This window comes from Euprymna scolopes, chromosome 18, assembly GCF_053919585.1.
Source record: "Euprymna scolopes isolate OS-2025 chromosome 18, ASM5391958v1, whole genome shotgun sequence".
NCBI classification, from domain to species: Eukaryota; Metazoa; Mollusca; class Cephalopoda; order Sepiida; family Sepiolidae; genus Euprymna; species Euprymna scolopes.
This window is the reverse complement of record NC_136499.1, coordinates 112,712,126-112,733,044: the sequence shown is the minus strand read 5'-3', so window position 1 is coordinate 112,733,044 and position 20,919 is coordinate 112,712,126. Positions and strand designations below refer to the sequence as shown.

At 32.4% G+C, this 20,919-nt stretch overlaps 1 protein-coding gene across 3 annotated transcripts in view; it reads right to left on the bottom strand.

The window, feature by feature from the left end:
- Positions 1 to 20,919, bottom strand: part of LOC145297770 (uncharacterized) — a 576,130-nt gene that overhangs the window by 9,799 nt on the left and 545,412 nt on the right. For 2 of the 3 annotated variants that reach the window (XM_080144014.1, XM_080144015.1), the window contains 3 exons: positions 20,417 to 20,527; positions 15,221 to 15,335; positions 780 to 937 (listed from right to left, as the gene is read on the bottom strand). In XM_080144014.1, the coding sequence (XP_080000140.1) occupies positions 780 to 937; positions 15,221 to 15,335; positions 20,417 to 20,527 (384 nt within the window). The remainder of the gene's footprint in view (positions 1 to 779; positions 938 to 15,220; positions 15,336 to 20,416; positions 20,528 to 20,919) is intronic. The other variant, XM_080144016.1, reaches the window with a different exon arrangement.

Here is a 20,919-nt window from a genome sequence, read left to right as displayed (position 1 = left end):
CTTCAGTGATCCGCTGAGAACCTGTGTATCAATGTTATTGTGCCATATATTATAGTATGGATATACTTGGTCAAAAAATCAACAAAATTGGCTTAACCCTTTCAGCATCAATATCAACTTTTTGACATGCATGCAGCTAGCATAAGCTGGTAAAATACTGTGGGTTTTATTTATCTAGAATTGTTCATACATTGCATAGAGTTGGTTAATTATTTGTGTCACGTGATTTAGTTGGTGTTAATTTCATGAGTGAAAGAGAGGTTAAAAATAGAATGAGATTTTGTCAAAAACATTTGGCACTGGCTTCAACACAATGATAAAGAATTTAGCACCAAATTGGCTTAATTCTAGCAATTTTTATTAAAATACATGAAAATAAAATTAAAAAATTTCTTTCATGAAAATGCACCGAAAATCTAAGTTAATGTTTCTTGAACCATCACTACTGCTTTAGTATCATTAGAATTGGATAATGGTAAGGAGAGTTGATATAGATTATTTGGGCTATCCTTTATTTCAAAACCTGTTTTTTTTAATAAATGTTAGGGATTATCATTAGACTGGGGTAGCATTAAGAAGAGATGGCCAACATTTATTGTTATTTAGGTTATCCTCCATTCTAACATCTGATATTCATAAATACTGTTTGGGATTATCATTAGACTGGGGTAGCATTCAGGAGAGATGGTGAACAATTTGTATTTTCTGCCTTCTCTGCAGCTGCCAAATGTGTTTGGGGTGAGTGTTTTTTGTGTGTACATGCGCAAACCTCATCTTACCTTCATCATATGCAGCATTCGTGAATGAACTGACTTGGGGTTCTGTATAGATGGGTTGGGATGGTAGCGACTCTACAGGTAAATAGCTTGGAGAATATTTGGTTGATAGGGTCCCACCATAGACGCTGTTCTCTGTAAATGAACTGGACTTGGGATTTCTGATGGGAGGAGCAAAAAGGCAAGGGTTAAGATCATGAATGATGGAAAGGAATCACATGCTTTGTCAATACATCTAGTAATTCTTTTATAACGATTTTGACCAGGATAATAAATCATTTTAATAAATTCTTGGCAAATAAATAAAAAAAATACAGTAGATTCCATCAAAATTATTATTTAAAAATCTTTAAAAGAAATATGTTTATACTAGAATGAATTGTATAAAAGATTTTAAAATCTTTTAAAATATTTTAAAATATTTTAAAATCTTTTAAAATATTTTAAAGAAATCAGTTGTTTTGTAATTTTATTCTAGTATTATCCCCAATATAATAGTTTTAGGTACTGATGCCGAACCGAGCCCAATGCCATCTTCTGGCAGGTTATGGTAAGCAGTAGAAAAAGGTGCTGGAAAAAGCCAACACAAACACTGCCAGACGATAAATTCAAAACACTGGAAACAAAAACTTTAACACAAGAATATAAGCTTTACCGTGTGTTTAATTATATGAAATCAAATTTTATTTTTCAAAAGTATATAAAAATTTTTTTGAACAAATGTTTCAAGGGAATTATATTTTTTAAATATAAATATGGAAACAACTGCGAAATCAATTTTTTTTTCCTTTTTTTCATTAAAAGTATTTTGCAAGAAAATATTCAATAAAAATTTTTCGTAATGACAAAAACAAATGATCGAAAACAATTTTTTTTTTTTCAAGAATAGTATCATATAAGTGATCTTTTTCTATTAACAAAAACATTTTCTGACAGCTGATTGATAATTATGTTATCTTTTCCCGGCTGCTATTCCAGCAGCTTTTCATAAACTGCCAGAAGATGCCGACACGACCGTGGGTCAGGTTCTAGACCAGCACCTTGTTTTATTTGATAAAGCATAACAAATGAACTTATTTTAATGCTCCCAAATTGTTTCATCCATGGATGTAGTTTGGTGTCATATCCAGGATGATCTTATAAAGAATGTTTCCTGATACAACCTCTAATTTGTATGAAATATTTTAAAACGAATATAGCTTTTTAATCTTATTTTATAATTTTGCTCAGTGCAATAGTTTTACATGCATAACAAAGTATGGCGACATTTAGAAAAATATCTATATGTTTTTTTTTATCTATATCGTGGAAAGTTTATATATGTTATCCAATAAAATAGAAAACTCAAATATAAGAAATGACCATGTTCTTATACCACCTCCTTGTGGTGAGACAAAAATGGGTGGGTGAAGTAGTAAGGTTGTTGAAGCCAAGAATGTGAATGAAAATTAGATACGAATATAATGTCTACCCTGGTAGTCTGATCTGTATGGTTGACTGACTACATGAGATCCTAGATTTAATGAAGCATAATAAATGAACTTATCCCCATGCTTCTAAATTGTTTCACCTATGGATGTAGTTTTGTTTCATATTCAAGTGCTCTTATAAATAATGTTTCCTGATCCAATTTGTATGAAATATTTTAAAAACGACTATAACTTTTTAGTCGCGTGCAAGCGACTCTATAAATCACTCCGTCGGTCGGTCTGTCCGTAACACTTTTGTGTTTGGCCTTTTTGGTTAAGATCAAAGGTCTGTTGTTAATAGATGCTGTTCTTAGCTGTTTAAGCTTTTCTTGTAACTTTGTGATATAAAGTGGGGATCACTTTTCTGTATTAATTTAATGTAAAATGATCACCCACTTTACAATCAGTCAGTCTCAAAGCCATTCAAGTCATTCTCCAGATCATTCAAGTTGTTTCTGAAGGATTCCAGTTATTTTTTAAGCATTCAAGTCATTCTTAAGGTCATTCAATTCATCCTTAAGTTCATTAAAGTCATTCTAAGTCATTTACTTTTTATTTATTTAAGTCATTTCAGCCCATTTTTCGGTCATTTTAGTTTATCTTTAAGAATTTCATGTCAATCCTACATTCACGCATTCATTCATTACACGAGAGCACGTGACTAATGGCTATCGACCTTGTTTAATCTTATAATTTTGCTCAGTTTTACATGCATAACAAAGTATGGCAACATTTAGAAAAATATCTTGATCAATTATATATGTTTATTTTTTATCTATATGAATAAAATCAGTAATAACAAATTTGTATTGGCGGGGTGGAAAGTTTCTATATATTTTTCAATAAAATAGAAAAGGCAAATATAAGAAATGACCATGTTCTTACACCACCTCCTTGTAGTGAATCAAAAATGGGTTAAATAATTGTTGAGGCCAAGAATATGAATGCTCGACATCAGATCCTAGATTGAAGTATATCAAAATATACCTATATAAAACAAAAGTGGCATGAGAGAATTCATTTCCTTATGTTGAATATGGAGTCTTGGGTACCAGACATAACACCTGGCCGGAAAAATTGTAACCTGGTTGATTCATACATTCACCTTGCCATGAAATAAATATTCAATGACTTTAATGTAGAGATACAGGCTAGACAAAGCAAATGTCACTAAACAAAATCTTTAAAATTCTTTTTCTAAAAATCAAGGAAAATAACATATGACAGTTTCCTTTAATGTATAAGAATATTCAGTGAGTAAGAGAAAAAAAATAACGTAATTACTTCCCTTTAATGTATAGTAGTATTTAGTGAGTAAGGAAAAATAACACATGACATGATTACTTCCCTTTAATGTATAGTAGTATTCAGTGAGTAAGGAAAAATAACACATGACATGATTATTTCCCTTTAATGTATAGTAGTATTCAGTGAGTAAGGAAAAATAACACATGACATGATTACTTCCCTTTAATATATAGTAGTATTCAGTGAGTAAGGAAAAATAACACATGACATGATTACTTCCTTTTAATGTATAGTAGTATTCAGTGAGTAAGGAAAAATAACACATGACATGATTACTTCCCTTTAATGTATAGTAGTATTCAGTGAGTAAGGAAAAATAACACATGACATGATTACTTCCCTTTAATGTATAGTAGTATTCAGTGAGTAAGGAAAAATAACACATGACATGATTACTCCCCTTTAATGTATAAGGATATCCAGTGAGTTAGGGCAAAAATCAACATTAGGCAAACCTTTTTTAGCCAGAATAAGTATTATAAGTAAAAAAAACTTATGCTAATTAAAATATATTTATGCCAATAACATTGTAGAAAAAAAAAGAAACAAATAAAAATAAGTTAGTTCAAATAAAGTCAGACAGATTGCTATTTGAAAATCGGTCAAGCTTACTTTATGTTATATTAGAAGAGAAAAAAAAATGGAAGAAATGTTAGAAGAAAAAGAAGAAAATAATTAATTAGAAAGTGCCATTAAGTGATTTTTTTTTGCAGCAGGAAGTCACATTTGTATGAAAGTTGATGATAATGCATAATTACCATCAACTTTCATACAAATGTGACTTCTTGTATAATATATAGTTTTTAATTTACTTGTTAACCAGCAAAATTTATAGTCTACCTATGATTATAATTTTGCTAACTAATTTCCTCTGAGGATAAGAGCCATTCGAGGTAACTCCAGAGAATAAGGACAACTTTAAAAATTTTTGTATTCCTTGTCAAATAATAAAGTCTTTAATTTCTAATTTCTTCCTTGTATCAATGCTCTATCTTGAATATTGAACTTTTTCATCTTGTTAGGATTGTCATAAGAATATTATTACTCATACTTTCTTTAAATTTATTATTCAATTTGAAAACTTGGAAAAATTTTGAATTTGTAAATATATAAACAAATGGCTTGTAGCAGCGGGATGTAAACATGCTTATATAACAATAAACAAGTATATATATATATATATATATATATATATATATATATATATATATATATATATATATATAGAGAGAGAGAGAGAGAGAGAGAGAGAGAGAGAGATGTTCAATCCTTGGCTTGGGAGAGATGCTAGTCTAGCGGCACTGATGATTTGTGATACAACGAAACAGGACTGTATGTCGATGACTACAAATATATATATATATATATATATATATATATATATATATATATATATATATATATATATATATATATATATATGAACTAGATAATTTATAATGAAAATAAAAATTGAATAAATTACAATATTTATTAATCCATCAAATACTCAAACAAGGAATTAAAATAATAAAGAATAATCCTTAACCCATGGATTTTCAAAGATAAACACTTCATCAGAGGAAAAAAAATCAATGAAAAATGCATTACTGGTTAGCATAAATTAAAATAAAATATGAATTAAAATTAATTTGCAATAGAATTAAAGAGAATTAAAGTGTCAAATGAAAGGATCATAGCAAAATTTGATAATATATATATATATATATATATATATATATATATATATATAACTGTTTTGTGAACTAAAAACATCTTCAATATGATTAAAAGAAAATGAAAGTGTCGAAATAATGAAATAATCAACGAAGTCATATTTCCGTGAAGCATTTTTAATAGAAATAAATAGAATGAACGCATCAAAGTAAAGGATAAAAAAATTTAAAAAGTTGACGACAGAAAACGCTTGAGAAGAGTATGGTTGAACAACAACTTTTGGGCGCCATTTTATACAATATGCCAGCTAAAATAAAAAAGACCACTCGGCGAATGGAAAAGATGTCCAAAAAAATCGAAAAAAAGAATAACTCTGTCGTGTTAATCAGACGTGCATGAATATATATATATATATATATATATATATGTATGACTATATATATGTACATATATATATATATGCATATATATATGCATATGTGTGTATATATATATATATATATATATATATATATATATATACACACATATAGTCATCCACATGCAGTACTGTTTCGCTGTATCATAGCTCATCAGTGTGACTAGACAAGCAACTACCTTAAGCCTGGATCGAAACCCGATCGGCCAAACGACAGTCGGAGCTTCTAACCATTGCGCTATACGACAGTGAATTAACGTTTTGACATTGTCCAAATACCTAAGCTCAATTTGTTTACACAAAGAGCATCGCTTCATACGCTAATAGTAATTTGTATATCACTTCCCAAATGCTCGACCTAAGATATATATATATAACTAATTCTAAAAGAAAGAATTCAGAACAAATCAGTTTTACAATTATTCCAAAATTAGTTTAATTCCAACTCAGCATTCAAAGATTATTGTACATACACACACACGTACTTGTACAAAGATGTCACGTTATATTTCAATTGTATTGTGTTGAATGCTTGGTTTGAATTAAAATAGTTCTGAAATGATTTTACAATAGTTTCGAAATGAAAATAGCTCTAGACAAGACATGAAACCACGAGATGTAAGGAGCTAAAAAAACACACAAAAACACTACTTCAAGGTAAAACAAACTTCTTCCCTCTTTCGTCAGAAATATAGGGACTAAAAGAGAAAAGAAAGGAAACGAGAGTGGCAAGGCTTCCAAACGTAAACTCAATTGTATTTGTTATGAACTCATTTTGGAATAATATAAATCCAAACGTAGATTCCATGATCAAAGCTTTTTTCTTAGAAGTGCACGCCTGTGGAACTGTCTGCCTGTTTCCCATCTTACTACAACTTGGATGTCTTCAAGTCCAACATAAACAAATTCCTGATAAACCACCCCCTTAAGTAAGATACGTTATCAAATCTACATTACTAAAGATTACTACGATATTATCCCATTGATTACTGTGTATGCAATAACCCTTATCCTCGAGTGGCTTCCAGGCCTTGATAAGTGGTGAGTTCCATGTAATAAAAAAAAAAGTATATTCTTCCTACTTTGTTCACAAGTTAGAAATTGCTTTCAATTTTAGACACTTTTTATAAGAATTTTCTGAGTAAAAATTATGTGTGTATGTTGCTTGGCTAGAAATGCTTCCTTCATATTTGAAAAAAAAAACAGGAAACATAAATCATTTAAATTACAAGTAATTGCTTTATGATTTATATTAATATAATTGTTATATTAATTATATTAATATAATTGTTATATTAAAAATATTAATATAATTGTTATATTAAAAATATTAATATAATTGTTATATTAAAAATATTAATATAATTGTTATATTTCCGACAGTCCTCATCCTTTATCTAAAAATCAATTTTGGATGAAATTGACTGAATATGAAACTTTTATAAAAATAAAAATAAAAAATCTCGCATTTAGCACAATATAAAACACTGTTATATGTTTAGTACATTATAAAATACTGTTATGCCTTTAGTACAGTATTAAATACTGTTATGTTTTTATTAGACTATAAAATACTGTTATGCCTTTAGTACACTATAAAATACTGTTATGTTTTAGGACAATACCAAACATTTATGTCTTTAGCACAACAGAAAACACTGTTATGTTTTTAGTACAACACAAAATACTGTTATGTCTTTAGTAAAATACAAAACACTGTTATGTTTCTATGATAGATAATAGGTATGTAGTAGCATTTAATTGTCTGTTATCTCTTTATCTCTCTCTCTATTTGTCTGTCAATATGATTATCTATCTATTTATGAGTGGACAACAGAGATTTAAATCTTCGTTTTGGCAGGAGTCAAACTCTGTGACCGAGTGGGTTTGTACAGGAAGATGTGAATGGGGAGTTGATGTCATGTGTCACGTTCCCCAGTTTGTGCAAGCATAGTTCGAGTTGGAGCCGAGATGTCAAACGATCAAGATGGATAAAGAGGGTCTCCTGATGAGGAAGGTGAATAGAAAAAACACAAACCAAGACTCACTCCAGTTCTCTTGTGACGAGATGTCTGAGGAGTGAATAAAATATATAAAAAATATTCATTTGTCTTGGGTCACTGTCTTAAAGTGTCTATATTACAAAAGGTCCAGCTCCAACCAAAATAATTGACGAATCCCCTCGGTTGCCGACAAAAGATAGAGGCAGCCAACAGCAGAAACAGGTATGTCGTCATGTTACATGTATTATATGTTCTGATACGCATACACCAACTGCTAGATGAGTCATGAACTGTTAAGATAGACATTAGGATACGAGGACAACAGTTTTTTTTTTATATAAACACAATGTAGATACATTTATATGACCTTTAATTAATCAAGAAAATATAAGTATGATTTAGGTAATAGCAACACTAATACAACATTTAGTGAAATTAAACCACTATTATGTCTTTAGTACAATACAAAACACTGTTATGTCTTTAGTACAATACAGAACACTGTTATGTCTTTAGTACAATACAGAACACTGTTATGTCTTTAGTACAATACAGAACACTGTTATGTCTTTAGTACAATACAGAACACTGTTATGTCTTTAGTACAATACAGAACACTTATGTCTTTAATATAATACAAAGCACTGTTATGTCTTTAGCACAATACAAAACACTGTTATGTCTTTAATACAATACAGAACACTGTTATGTCTTTAGTACAATACAGAACACTGTTATGTCTTTAGTACAATACGGAACACTATTATGTCTTTAATACAATACAAAGCACTGTTATGTCTTTAGTACAATACAAAATACTGTTATGTCTTTAATACAAGACAAAACACTGTTATGTCTTTAGTACAATACAAAACACTGTTATGTCTTTAGTACAATACAGAACACTGTTATGTCTTTAGTACAATACGGAACGCTATTATGTCTTTAATACAATACAAAGCACTGTTATGTCTTTAGCACAATACAAAACACTGTTATGTCTTTAATACAATACAAAACATTGTTATGTATTTAATACAATACAAAACATTGTTATGTATTTAATACAATACAAAACATTGTTATATCTTTAGTACAATACAAAACATTGTTATGTATTTAATACAATACAAAACATTGTTATATCTTTAATACAATACAAAACACTATTATGTCTTTAATACAATACAAAGCACTGTTATGTCTTTAATACAATACAAAGCACTGTTATGTCTTTAGCACAATACAAAACACTGTTATGTATTTAATACAATACAAAACACTGTTATGTATTTAATACAATACAAAACATTGTTATATCTTTAGTACAATACAGAACACTATTATGTCTTTAATACAATACAAAACACTGTTATGTCTTCAATACAATACAAAACACTGTTATGTCTTTAGCACAATACGGAACACTATTATGTCTTTAATACCATAAAAACACTATTATGTCTTTAATACAATACAAAACAATATTATATCTTTAGTAAAATAAAAAAAAATACTTATGCTTTAGTGCTATACAAAGCAATATTACGTCTTTAGTAAAATGCAAAATACTGTTATATCTTTAATAAAACACAAAACACTGTTATATCTTTAGTAAAACACAAAACACTGTTATATTTTTAATAAAACACGAAACACTATTATGTCTTTAATGCAATACAAAACACTGTTATGTCTTTAGTATAATAATGCTGTGATGTGTTTGCCATTTTTGGGACTATTTTACTATATTTGTCCAAAATATTCTGTGTATGTCTATTTAGCAGTTTTGCATGGTGCTGAACTCCAATCTAAATATGGTTGGCCTTGGGGACTTTTGGGACTAAATGGCTGGAGGGGGGGGGGCAAATGATGGACTTAGTCATTTCTTTTTTGCATGGTGCAGACCACAAATTTACATATGTTAAGGTCTAAAACTGCACCGTTGGTTAATTTTCACTAGGATTTGACGCCCTCTGGAGAATTTTGGGGCTAAATGAGGTGGGGCAAATGCTGAACTTAGTCATTTTTTATGCCTCGTTCACTGTACACTCACGGATGCTTCACTTGTTTTTTTTCTGAATTGTTTGAACATGCTCTATCTACTCGTGAGTTCTTTAACATTAGAAAGGGTATGGCATGGACTGCTTCTAACCAAATGGATAAGATCTGAAAATCCAATCTTGCAAATTCAAAATCCAAGTTTTCTGCGTACTTATTGAGCCAATCTTACTCTATGGATCTGAAACTTGGACTTTTTCAGCAAAACAACAGCGTCGTTTGGATGGATATAACGCACGTTTTTTGAGAAGAGTACTCAATCACTCATGGCGAAATCACCCAACTTTAGAAATGATATATCGAGACTTACCGAAAGTATCAGCCTCAGTTTACAAGAGACATGTTCAGTTTTCTGGGCATTGTGCAAGTTCCACAGATGAATTTGTTTTATCATTTGTAGTGTGGAGGTAACCATCGTCTCACAATCGATCACGAAAGTTAACTTTTCCAGCTTAGATACAACGGGATACATTTATCTCCAAGGAAGATCTTTTGGGTGCTATGACAGATAGGGAATACTGGAAGGATGTTGTGAGTTCTATTTCAGCTGAGGCCGCAGGATGATGAGTTTTAATTTTTTTTTTAATATATTATTCCTAGATGTTCCTTACAGGTTGTTTATTTGCATTTTGGGCACTTCTGCATGACAGTGCCATGAGGCGAATGTGTGTATTTTAGTTTCAAGAACAGCCGATAGAGGGCGTGTGTCAGGCGAACAGGAGTCGATAAATCGTATAACTCATTGAAAAAAAAAACAAAAAAAAACAATATTATTAAAAATTTCTATAAATTTTTATAAATAAATAAATAAAAACTTCTATACTAAAATTATATTTTGCTCTATTGACAAACCAAAAATTATATTTTGATATAAGTTTATACAATCTTACTGTGTAAAAAAAAAATACTTATATGTTGCTACATTTTTATACAATCTTACAGAAAAAAAAACCCCAAATAATTCTAAGAGCAATCTATAAATGTTTAAGGTTTTTAACATTTATTTTATTTTCACTTATGAATCAATCATTTAAAAGTAATATTAAAACATTAAAATTATATTTTTCATACAATAAATGTTTCGCTTTTCATATATTTTTTGTGTTATTTATTTCGTTATTGTATATTTTTGCATTCTTGGAGACACTTGTTTATATTTGAGGTTCACAGAACGGACGGTAGAAGGCATTTCTCATTCAAAGAACAGGGGTCGATAACTCGTCTCAGTCGCCTCATGGCACTGTCATGCAGATGTGCCGGATTTTGTGCTAAAATGATGACTTGTAGACGCAATAACCTTGAGTCAAATTTTGTTATTATAAATGTTAGTTTTTCAGACAAATTCAGGTGAGTTTTTCTTTTTTTTTTTAATGATACAAAAAAAAAGTGTTGACTTACCTTCTACGGTTTTCAATGAATTTGAAGAGAAAAAAAAACGAATTTAAATCAGATACAAAATATTAAAATTTACGTACATTCAAACTTGGCGCAGGTTGATTTGCTTTTACTTTAAAAATTGAAATTAGATTCATGAAAAGATTTTGGAATTTCGAAACGTATGTGCCCTCCATTTATCTTGGCATTATTTCCAGTCATCCTTAGTTTCTCCTCGCCACTAGAATCAAGCAGTCCAAGCTCAAGAGATGAGTTTGGGGTTTGTGCAACACTTGCTTCACAGTTAGATTGCAGCCACCCTTCAGGGGTATCGTTATTCTGTCAAGACTGAACGGAGGTTATCCTCTTCTGACATGTTTGAATTGAAACCCACCCTCCTCCACACACACACACACACACACACACACACACACACACACACACACACACACACACACACACACATACGCGCGTGCGCGCGGTCACACACACACACACACACACACACACACGCACACACACAGCTTAAACCAACTATGAGGTACCTTTAATAAGTTTCCAGATATTTTTTGTACAGGCATTTGTCATAGTCTCTTGAAAATTCAGTATGTTATTGTTATACATCTTTTGAGATGACTGACCAATTTTTATGATATCAGGTTCAGAGGAACAGCTACAGCAGGAATTGGATAACATCCTACTAAAGCCTGACTGTCACAGCTAGTGAATTTCCAAAAATGCAATCTGGACGTGAGGAGGACACTTCAGAAGAACGATAGGAAATAAAATTCTGTTTTAAACTTGGAAAAGATGCCACAGAAAAGTATGGAAGGATTCAGACTGCATTTGGGCCATCTTGCATGAATCGTGCATCAGTTTTTGAGTGGCATAAGAGATTCAAGAAAGGCAAGAAGTTTGTGAGGGATGATGAGAGGTGTGGGAGGAGTAAGTAAGGAAGCCAAAACATTGATTGGCCAAATAAAGAATTTCGTGGATAAGGACCGTCGTGTGTCTATAGAAACAATAAGTGCACAGTTTGATGTCAGTGTAGGAACTGTATACACAATTATTCACGAGGAACTGAAGATGTGGAAGATTTGCACAAAATTAACTCACAGGGTTCTCAAAGAAGATAAGTTTGGAAACTTATTGAAGACACCTATGTCACATTCTACCTGGTGATGAGAGCGGTTGATAAATATGAAGGCCATTAAAATATAACGTTTATATTTTTCATGATGTTCATCTGCCCCACATGTCATTTTTTTTTTACTAGGAGAGTGTCACCGCCTATCACGACACAAAGGCCACTCGAGGATGAAGGTTAATAATTGTCAGGTGGTCAATGAAACAACACTATGATGATCAGTAATGGTGGAAATTAGGTCAAATTTGATTATTTAAGACAATGGTTCAACAAGAACTTGTTTACATTGAACTTGAAAATGATCATGTTATAATCAGCTGGGAAGCAGCCTTGTTATATTGTGTTCCACTGACGGGTAGTTCTAGGAGAGAAACTGTGCTCATGGAATTTTTATTTAGTTTTGGGCACATGAAAGGGAAATTGCTGATAGTGGTCGTAGCTAGGGCTCTTCAAATTTTGGCCTGCAGGCCAGATCCGGCCCGCTAAAATCTTTAATCTGGCCTGTGGAGCTCTTATGGAGAACGTAAAAATATTCAGGAAAAAATTTAAAATTAAAATGTATGAAAAAAATGTGTGTGGGGGGGGGGGTTCTTTTTGTTCAGCAAATGATAAAAAAAAAATGAGGTCTGGGAGAACCAGTTTCACTAAAAAGCAAAGCTAATTAGCAAAACGGTATCAAACACATCCAGGTTATTCTTTTTTTGTTTAAATTTATTTTGACCTGCATGGTTCTAAAAGTCAGCAATATGCCCCCTCTCATCTGGTCAAAAACTTTACAGACTCCTGGATTAGAGTGTTGGTATTAGAAGCATTTTGTTTCCATTTGTCCTGGATTTCCCTTTACCACTGAAATCAAGCAGTCTCAATTCAGAAGTGTGGCTGGGAAAGTTCACAATCATTGCTTCACAATTATATGCACCACCGCTTTCAGAGACTGAACTGAAGTGATGATTATATATATATATATATATATATATATATATATATATATATATATATATATATATATAAATAAATGTTTGGAGGTACAGAATTTATATACAGTTTTGAAAATAATAAGCGGAAGTTTCTCAAGAGCTCTTTCGGCTATCATCTTATCAGGAGAAAATCGATAGCGTACAAATATTATTTTGTACGCTATCGATTTTCTCCTGATGAGATGATAGCCGAAAGAGCTCTTGAGAAACTTCCGCTTATTATTTTCAAAACTGTATATATATATATATATATATATATATATATATATATATATATATATATATATATATATATATATATATATATATATTATATATATAGTTATTAATGTGTTTGATCCAAGATGGCCGACCTGTAACAACGTGGGGATGGAATTTCTTTTCCCCAAACGAACACACCAGGTTTATCATGTACAAAATTACCTTTTTGACCAAGATGGCCGACCTTTAACAACGTAAGGATGGAATTTCTTTTCCCAAACGAACGCATCAGGTGTTTATCATGTACAAAATTAACTTTTTTGTTGGTAACATCGGATGGAAATCACATCTGACGAGTTGATAAGAAAGAAAATTTCTATGGAAACATAAAATCATAGAATTGTCATCCTATTAACGAAATGGCTGTAATGAAGAGATCCAAGATGAAATGAACAAGAGTTATATAAAAGGAAAAATGTAAGTCTTTGAATTTCAACAAAATTTTGTACTATATATATGTGTGTGTGTATATATAGGTTATGGTTAACTTTCGTCACCCGTTGTTTACAAAGCCATTTGCTGGAAGTGACGTTTTATCTACGGATGATCAAAACCGTATAGAATGAACCTTTTTTTTTATATAAGTTTTATTCAAACAGGCTTTATTTGAACTTAATGGACTTTTTTTTTTGTATTTATTAACTGTTTTATTCTTTTTATCAAACAAAAATAGAATTTTTATATTGACATATTATGGACTGTTTTTCGAACAAACATAAAGCCTGTTTGAATAAAACTTATATAAAAAAAAAAGGTTCATTCTATACGGTTTTGATCATCCGTAGATAAAACGTCACTTCCGGCAAATGGCTTTGTAAACAACGGGTGACGAAAGTTAACCATAACCTATATATAGATATATATATAGAGAGAGAGAAGTTATATTCCAAAATTCATGATGTTGACCATCTTATAATTTATTCCTTTAATTCAGTTGACTTATACAATTCTTGACAGTATCTGTTTCGTAGCGCAAAATCAATCACTTAATTATTATATCAATCAGTGAATTTATTATGCCTTTAACTCATCAGAAGAAATAGCAACAATCAATCCGTCAAAAGGAATTGAAGTGTGATTTGACATGATTAAAATCCGAAAACTGGAAGAGAAGCTGCAAATACCTTTTTATTTTTAAATTCAATATGGCGTAATGGGAAAATATAAATGTATTTGCACCTTCCTTTCAAGTTTTCGGAAGGCCATTCTTTTTATATTTTGGCCTACGTAGGCTCTAAAAGTCAGCAATATGCCCACCCACCCATTTGAAAACTTTGGAGACCCCTGAGCTAGACGATTGTGTGTTGTGAATATTTTACTGAGGAGGAGGGGGGGGCATAGATTGAATCCCAGTCGAGCACCTGTGAGAAAGAGGTAATAGTGAGGAGAAAAGAACAACACCCACTAGATTCCATAGCCAAATTGAGGGAGATGGGTTGTTGAGGAGATAATGACTCTTGGCCTTCAAGCCAAGATCACAGTGCAGTATCTGTTCTGATGTTACTTCACCTTTTCTGCCCTCGGACAGCAGAGGAGAAATCCTTCATGACTGAGGCAATTCTTATTTTTGTTCCTATCCAGATTGCCCCATTTTTGGGGGGTGGGATTTCCCCCCCAGATTAAAAACCGACCTTATGTCTAACTCTGCCCTCGTGGGGAGGCAAGTAAATAGGAACACTATTGATTGGCACTGCTTATGTTGCATCCTACCAGCAGGAGGATGCTGACAACTACCTCACCAAAATGTACAAATACATAAACATACTTTACCTCATCCGAACGCATACGTAAGTTACAATTAGAATAATGATAAGGATTCCAGCGAGGACACCAACAACAGCTCCGATGATCGCATCAGTATTATTCTCGGAAATATCTTTGGCAGCTGGAACGAGAAATAAAAAGGAACATTATTTTATGCCGTTGAGATAAAGGGGCAATTGTAATTAGGAGCCAAATTTATAGGGAACATTCTTAGTGGGGAGTTGTGTAGCAAGATAGCTGTTCACATTGCATTTAAATTTCTGTAGGTTGGTGCAATCAAGGGAGTAGAGAAGGAATTCTAAAGGCAAGTGGTTTGAGGAAATGAGCTATAAGAGTAGAAAGGTTTCCAGCATCTGGATACCCAGGATTTTGCTACTAGGATGTGTTTTGTAATAAATATATATATATATATATATATATATATATATATATATATATATATATATATATATATATATATACTCGTTTTTTTTTTATTCAAAAGTAATGGACTAGTGAATTCAACGAGGTTGTTAGATAGTGCTCAATAAAAAGAGCTGATAATACTTGTTTATTGTTATATAAACATGCTCACATCCCGCTGCTACAAACAGCCACTTGTTTCAATCAAACAACAGATATCATCAGGCAGCGACTTGACTATTCAAATGTTCATTGAATAACTGAATAAGCCTGATGATATCTGTTGTTTGATTGAAACAAGTGGCTGTTTGTAGCAGCGGGATGTGAGCATGTTTATATAACAATAAACAAGTATATATATATATATATATATATATATATATATATATATATTTCATGATTTTCTTGGGGGTACAAAACTTTATTAAGGCAATAATGAAGGGAAGACGTATTCCTTCGGAATTCATTTTATATTAAAAAAAAAAAGGCAGAGGAGAAAAGGAAAATGGATAGCGACTAAAAAATAAAAGTAGGGAAATCGAAAAAAAAATCCAAACGAGTCAGTTGACATGTTTCGCCCTCACTCATCAAAATTGGAATCGAGGGATTTATTTTTTAGCAATTTGTTTTCCTTAATGATAAAATCTAAAAAAATGAGACGGGAGCAAAAGCAATCGTATGGGGATGAATTTTAGAGGCCGATCACGTTGAAACCCAACAAGCAGTCCTTTTGCTTACAAAGGGAAGGCTTCCTAAGGCAAACGTGAACAGTCTCCAAAACTTTTAGATGATATACGGAGTGAGCTCGACTCAATACGGAGAAAGAGTCGATGCTGAAGTTCCGTTGCACAATCCCGGTATTTAATAAAGTGTTCCGTTATAGCGGATCCATATATGCTTTTTACAGCGTCGGTAGGTAGGAATGTTCCATTCCTGATTTTTTTCAGGACATGTTGTTGTATGCGACTTTCCAATTTTAACTATGTTCGACCTACGTAGTCGGCACCGCAACCACATTTAAATGAATAAATGACATTACTAATATGATGAGGGGGTAGAACATCTTTTTTATTGGAAGCCATTAATGGTTTTGTATTATACACAACACGAACATTTGAAGCAAAATAACATCCTTCAACAGTTGAACTAATTTGTTTGGTGAATTTCTTGCTTACTTTCCCCAACCACAGCAATCGAATATAAACCGGACATTTATCCACCATATTGGGTTTTGTTCGTAAAAAATCTGCTTTTTTCCTATATATATATATATATATAGATGTTATTTGTTTTTGTTTTGGCGATACGTTTTTTTTTTTAATGAATTCAATTATTTACGAAAGTGCATTTTTACCTAAATGCGAGTTGGGAATAATTTTCCCTTTAACCAACTTGGTACCCCCACATGGGGAGCAGCATACACATTGTTTTTAAAATATAATTTTTTATATTTTAAAAACAATATATATATATACTGCTGATCAAAAATTTAACACCACTTAAAAATCTTTTAAAAAAACCCTTTTTTAAGTATAGATTTTAAACTCTTCTGACTTAAGGTTACGAATACTACAATCTAAAAAGATTATGGAAACAAAAAGCTACATTCCAAAGATTTATTCTTAAAATTTACATTTTTATTAAACTAGGCTTTTTACACATGATCAAAATTATAAGACCAGAAACAAAAATTATATTAAATTATACAAAAAGTGTATGAAAAGTGTATGAAAGCATTCAACAAAGTTAATAATGAATTCTACCTCTACTGCTTTTGATGATTACAAAAATTCTTTGGGGCATGCTAGAAATAAGGGTTTCCATTAAGGTGTGATGATTTCTGAAGATGGCTTCACAACGTTCATTTTTTGTTGAATATTGTTTGCCATTTCGATAAACCTCTCATGTCCTCCATCCCCAAACATTTTCAATTGGGTTCAAGTCCAGTGAGCATGCAGGATGTCCCAAGAGATGGACTCCATTTTCTTGCAGAAAGCTCAAGGTCCATCTTGCAGTGTGGATTGCAGCATTATCCTGTTGGAATAACCATACATCCCCACACAAACGATGACCTTCCATCATCAAAGATGCTTTTTGTAGCATGCTAATATAACCAGCTGCTGTCTGACAACCCTGCATCACCTGGAGCTCCATCGTCCCTCTGTAAGAAAAGGTGCTCCATACCATTACGGACCCTCCACCACTTTGACGTGTGGAAAAAATTTCAAGTGGCATGTTTTTGTCATGCCAATATTGCTGGAAGCTATCAGGACCATCTAAATTGAATTTTTTCTCATCAGAAAACAGGACTTTCTTCCACTTCTCAATGTCCCAGGTTTGGAATTCACGACCAAATCTTAAGCAGTTAACTTTGTGACGTGGAAGCAATCGAGGAATTTGTTTACGCTTTTTATTGTAAGTGTTGTCTGATGGTTATTGGACTGCAATCAGCATCTGTAACCGCCTTAATTTGACTAGAAGAAAGTCCTCTGTCATTTATAACAACCTGTCTGATTCTCCTACTCAATGTAGGAGAAATTTGGGGAGGGGGCTACCAATTTTTGGAATGTACCTTTTTGTTTCCATATCCATTTTAGATTGTAGTATTAGTAACCTTAAGTTGGAGCAGTTTAAAATCTATCCTTAAAAAATGGTTTCTTTTTAAAGATTTTTAAGTGGTCTTTAATTTTTGATCAGCAGTGCATATATATATATATAGTAATTTATAAAATATATATGGCGATTAAGCTACACTGAATATTCTGCGTTTCATTCACTATAGGATTCGTCGCATAAGCCTGACGAATCCTATAGTGAATGAAACGCAGAATATTCAGTGTAGCTTAATCACCATATATATTTTATAAATTACTAACTAGCTCTACCTACGTATTGAGCACTTTTGAAGTAAATACTTAAAGTTTACGCATAAATCTATACTTTTGTATATTAAATTTATGTGAGTAAATAAAGTAGTTATATATATATATACAGGGTGTCTGTAAAGTTGCTATACAGTCTTACAAGTTACTATACAGACACCCTGTAATAAATATTAACTATTAATACAAATATAATACAATAAAACAATAAGACTGTATAGTAACTTTACAGACACCCTGTATATAAAATGAAAATAAATCAAGATTGTATATTAAATTTACAAGGAAATTTTTTGTTTGACTGAATATTCCAAAAACATTATTTAAGATATCCTTATTCTGCGGAGTTTCAAAGAATGCTACTCTTCCCGCCAGAGAAAAGAAAGAAATTAACAAATTATTATTGTAGCCGAGCTAAGAATTTGCTGGTTTATGACATATGCTGAAACAGCACATTATGGTTATGACATATGCTGAAACAGCACATTATGGTTATGACATATGCTGAAACAGCACATTATGGTTATGACATATGCCGAAACAGCACATTATGGTTATGACATATGCTGAAACAGCACATATGACGACCCATCATAAAGTACTGTTTCATTTAATGCCATAACCAGACAATTCTAACAAATCAAACGGTTGTATATACAGAGTAAAATGATAAAAGTGTCGTCCTAAAGTAAACAATACCACAGATTTATTTTTAAACTTTTATTGAAAAAGTCAATTCAGGTAACTTGGTCATGTAGTATGGCTAATATCTACTCAATATAGCCGCCTTCAGCCTCAATCACCGACTTGATATGGGTCCAGAACTGGGAGCATGCCTTTTCTACATGCGCCGGTGGGAGCTTGGCAAATACTTGGTGGATGGCGGTGATTAGGCTGGCTTTGGTGTTATGGGAGGTCATGTTGGTGATGTTCTCAATGTATTACCAAACAAAGTAGTCCAGCAGGTTCGGGTTGTAGGGGGAGGAGGGCCAGTGAGGAAAGGGTAGAACTCCTTCTTAAGCAAAGCCTGGATCTCTTTGGAGTTGTGGGCCGGTGTCAAGTCCTGCTGCCACACCCAGGGTTTGCCAGCGGCCACCTGATTGCACCAGGGGATAACCACACTTTTCAGCACATCCAGGTACACTTTGATGTTGACTTCTAAGCCGACTTCGAAGATGTGAGGTGGCATGATGTGGCCCTCACTTGAAACCACACCAAAGACCATAACCGTGACCAGAAACTTTATTTTCATCACCCTGAGCACGTCCCTGTTATTCATCGCAATCCAGTGATGCATTTGAGGGTGCTGGCAATAGTCCTGTTGTCAAAGCTTGGATCAGTAGAGAGCATGAGTTGTACAGTGGCACATCTCCAGTCTCACCCGTTGAACATTGTGTCATTTTTAGACATGATAGAAGACTCCCCTCGCTCTTGGTCCTGGATATGACCTTAAACTATATCCGATGGTGAGGCCCTAGCTTACAAGCTCTGGGGAGTGTGGAGCCACCCTTTAATTGCCATTGCTTCCAGGTCCACTCTGACCCGGAGTGGTAGTACCTGTTAGGGTCCCAACTATGGGTTAAATAGAAACTGACTTGCAAACAACAAATATATTTTATTAAAAAGATTTTCTTCCAAATCACCGGATTCGGCATTAAATAACCTGAAAAGGGTTGATATGCCGTAAAACAAAAACAACCAACCAACCATCCAACCTATCGCTCTTGGGATTTGTAGACAATTGACCAACTAGTAATTGGTCTGCAATAAAAAAAAAAAGAAAGAAAACCAGTTTTCATCAAACGGAAATGGAATCATGCTGTCTTTTCTAGGGTAACAATTTTATCGTTCCACCCTGTATTTATGTACGTTTTTTCTTTTTAATTTCGTTAAACAAAACAACAATACTAATACTCACATAATCGGCGTTCACATTTGTCTCCTGCGTAGTATTTGGTGCAGATGCAAGACGCTGTCTCACCCCGACTGCATGTTCCACCATTTTTGCAATAATCAAGATCACATATATCTGCAAAGTCAGAAAAATAATTAAATATTTGAAAATATTATTACCATTATTATTATTTCCTGTTCTACTTTTATTTTCTAGTTATATTTACATACTAGCTGGACGCCCGGCATTGCCCGGTCATACAATATGCTTAAATTAATGACTGAACAATTGTGAGCTTAAAGTGAAAAGCTTTCATTTATGCAGATTGTGAATGTATTATTATCGAATGAATTCTCTATTGATTATCATATATTACGAGGAATAATTTATCCGGTGGGTTAATTCCCCCCCCCCCATTAAAATAATGAAATAAAAAGTCCATCTGTGTTTGTTTACAATATCTGATACTTGGGTTTGACAAACGCACTTCTGGTTAATGTTTAGTTTTAAAATACGCAAAGAAATGA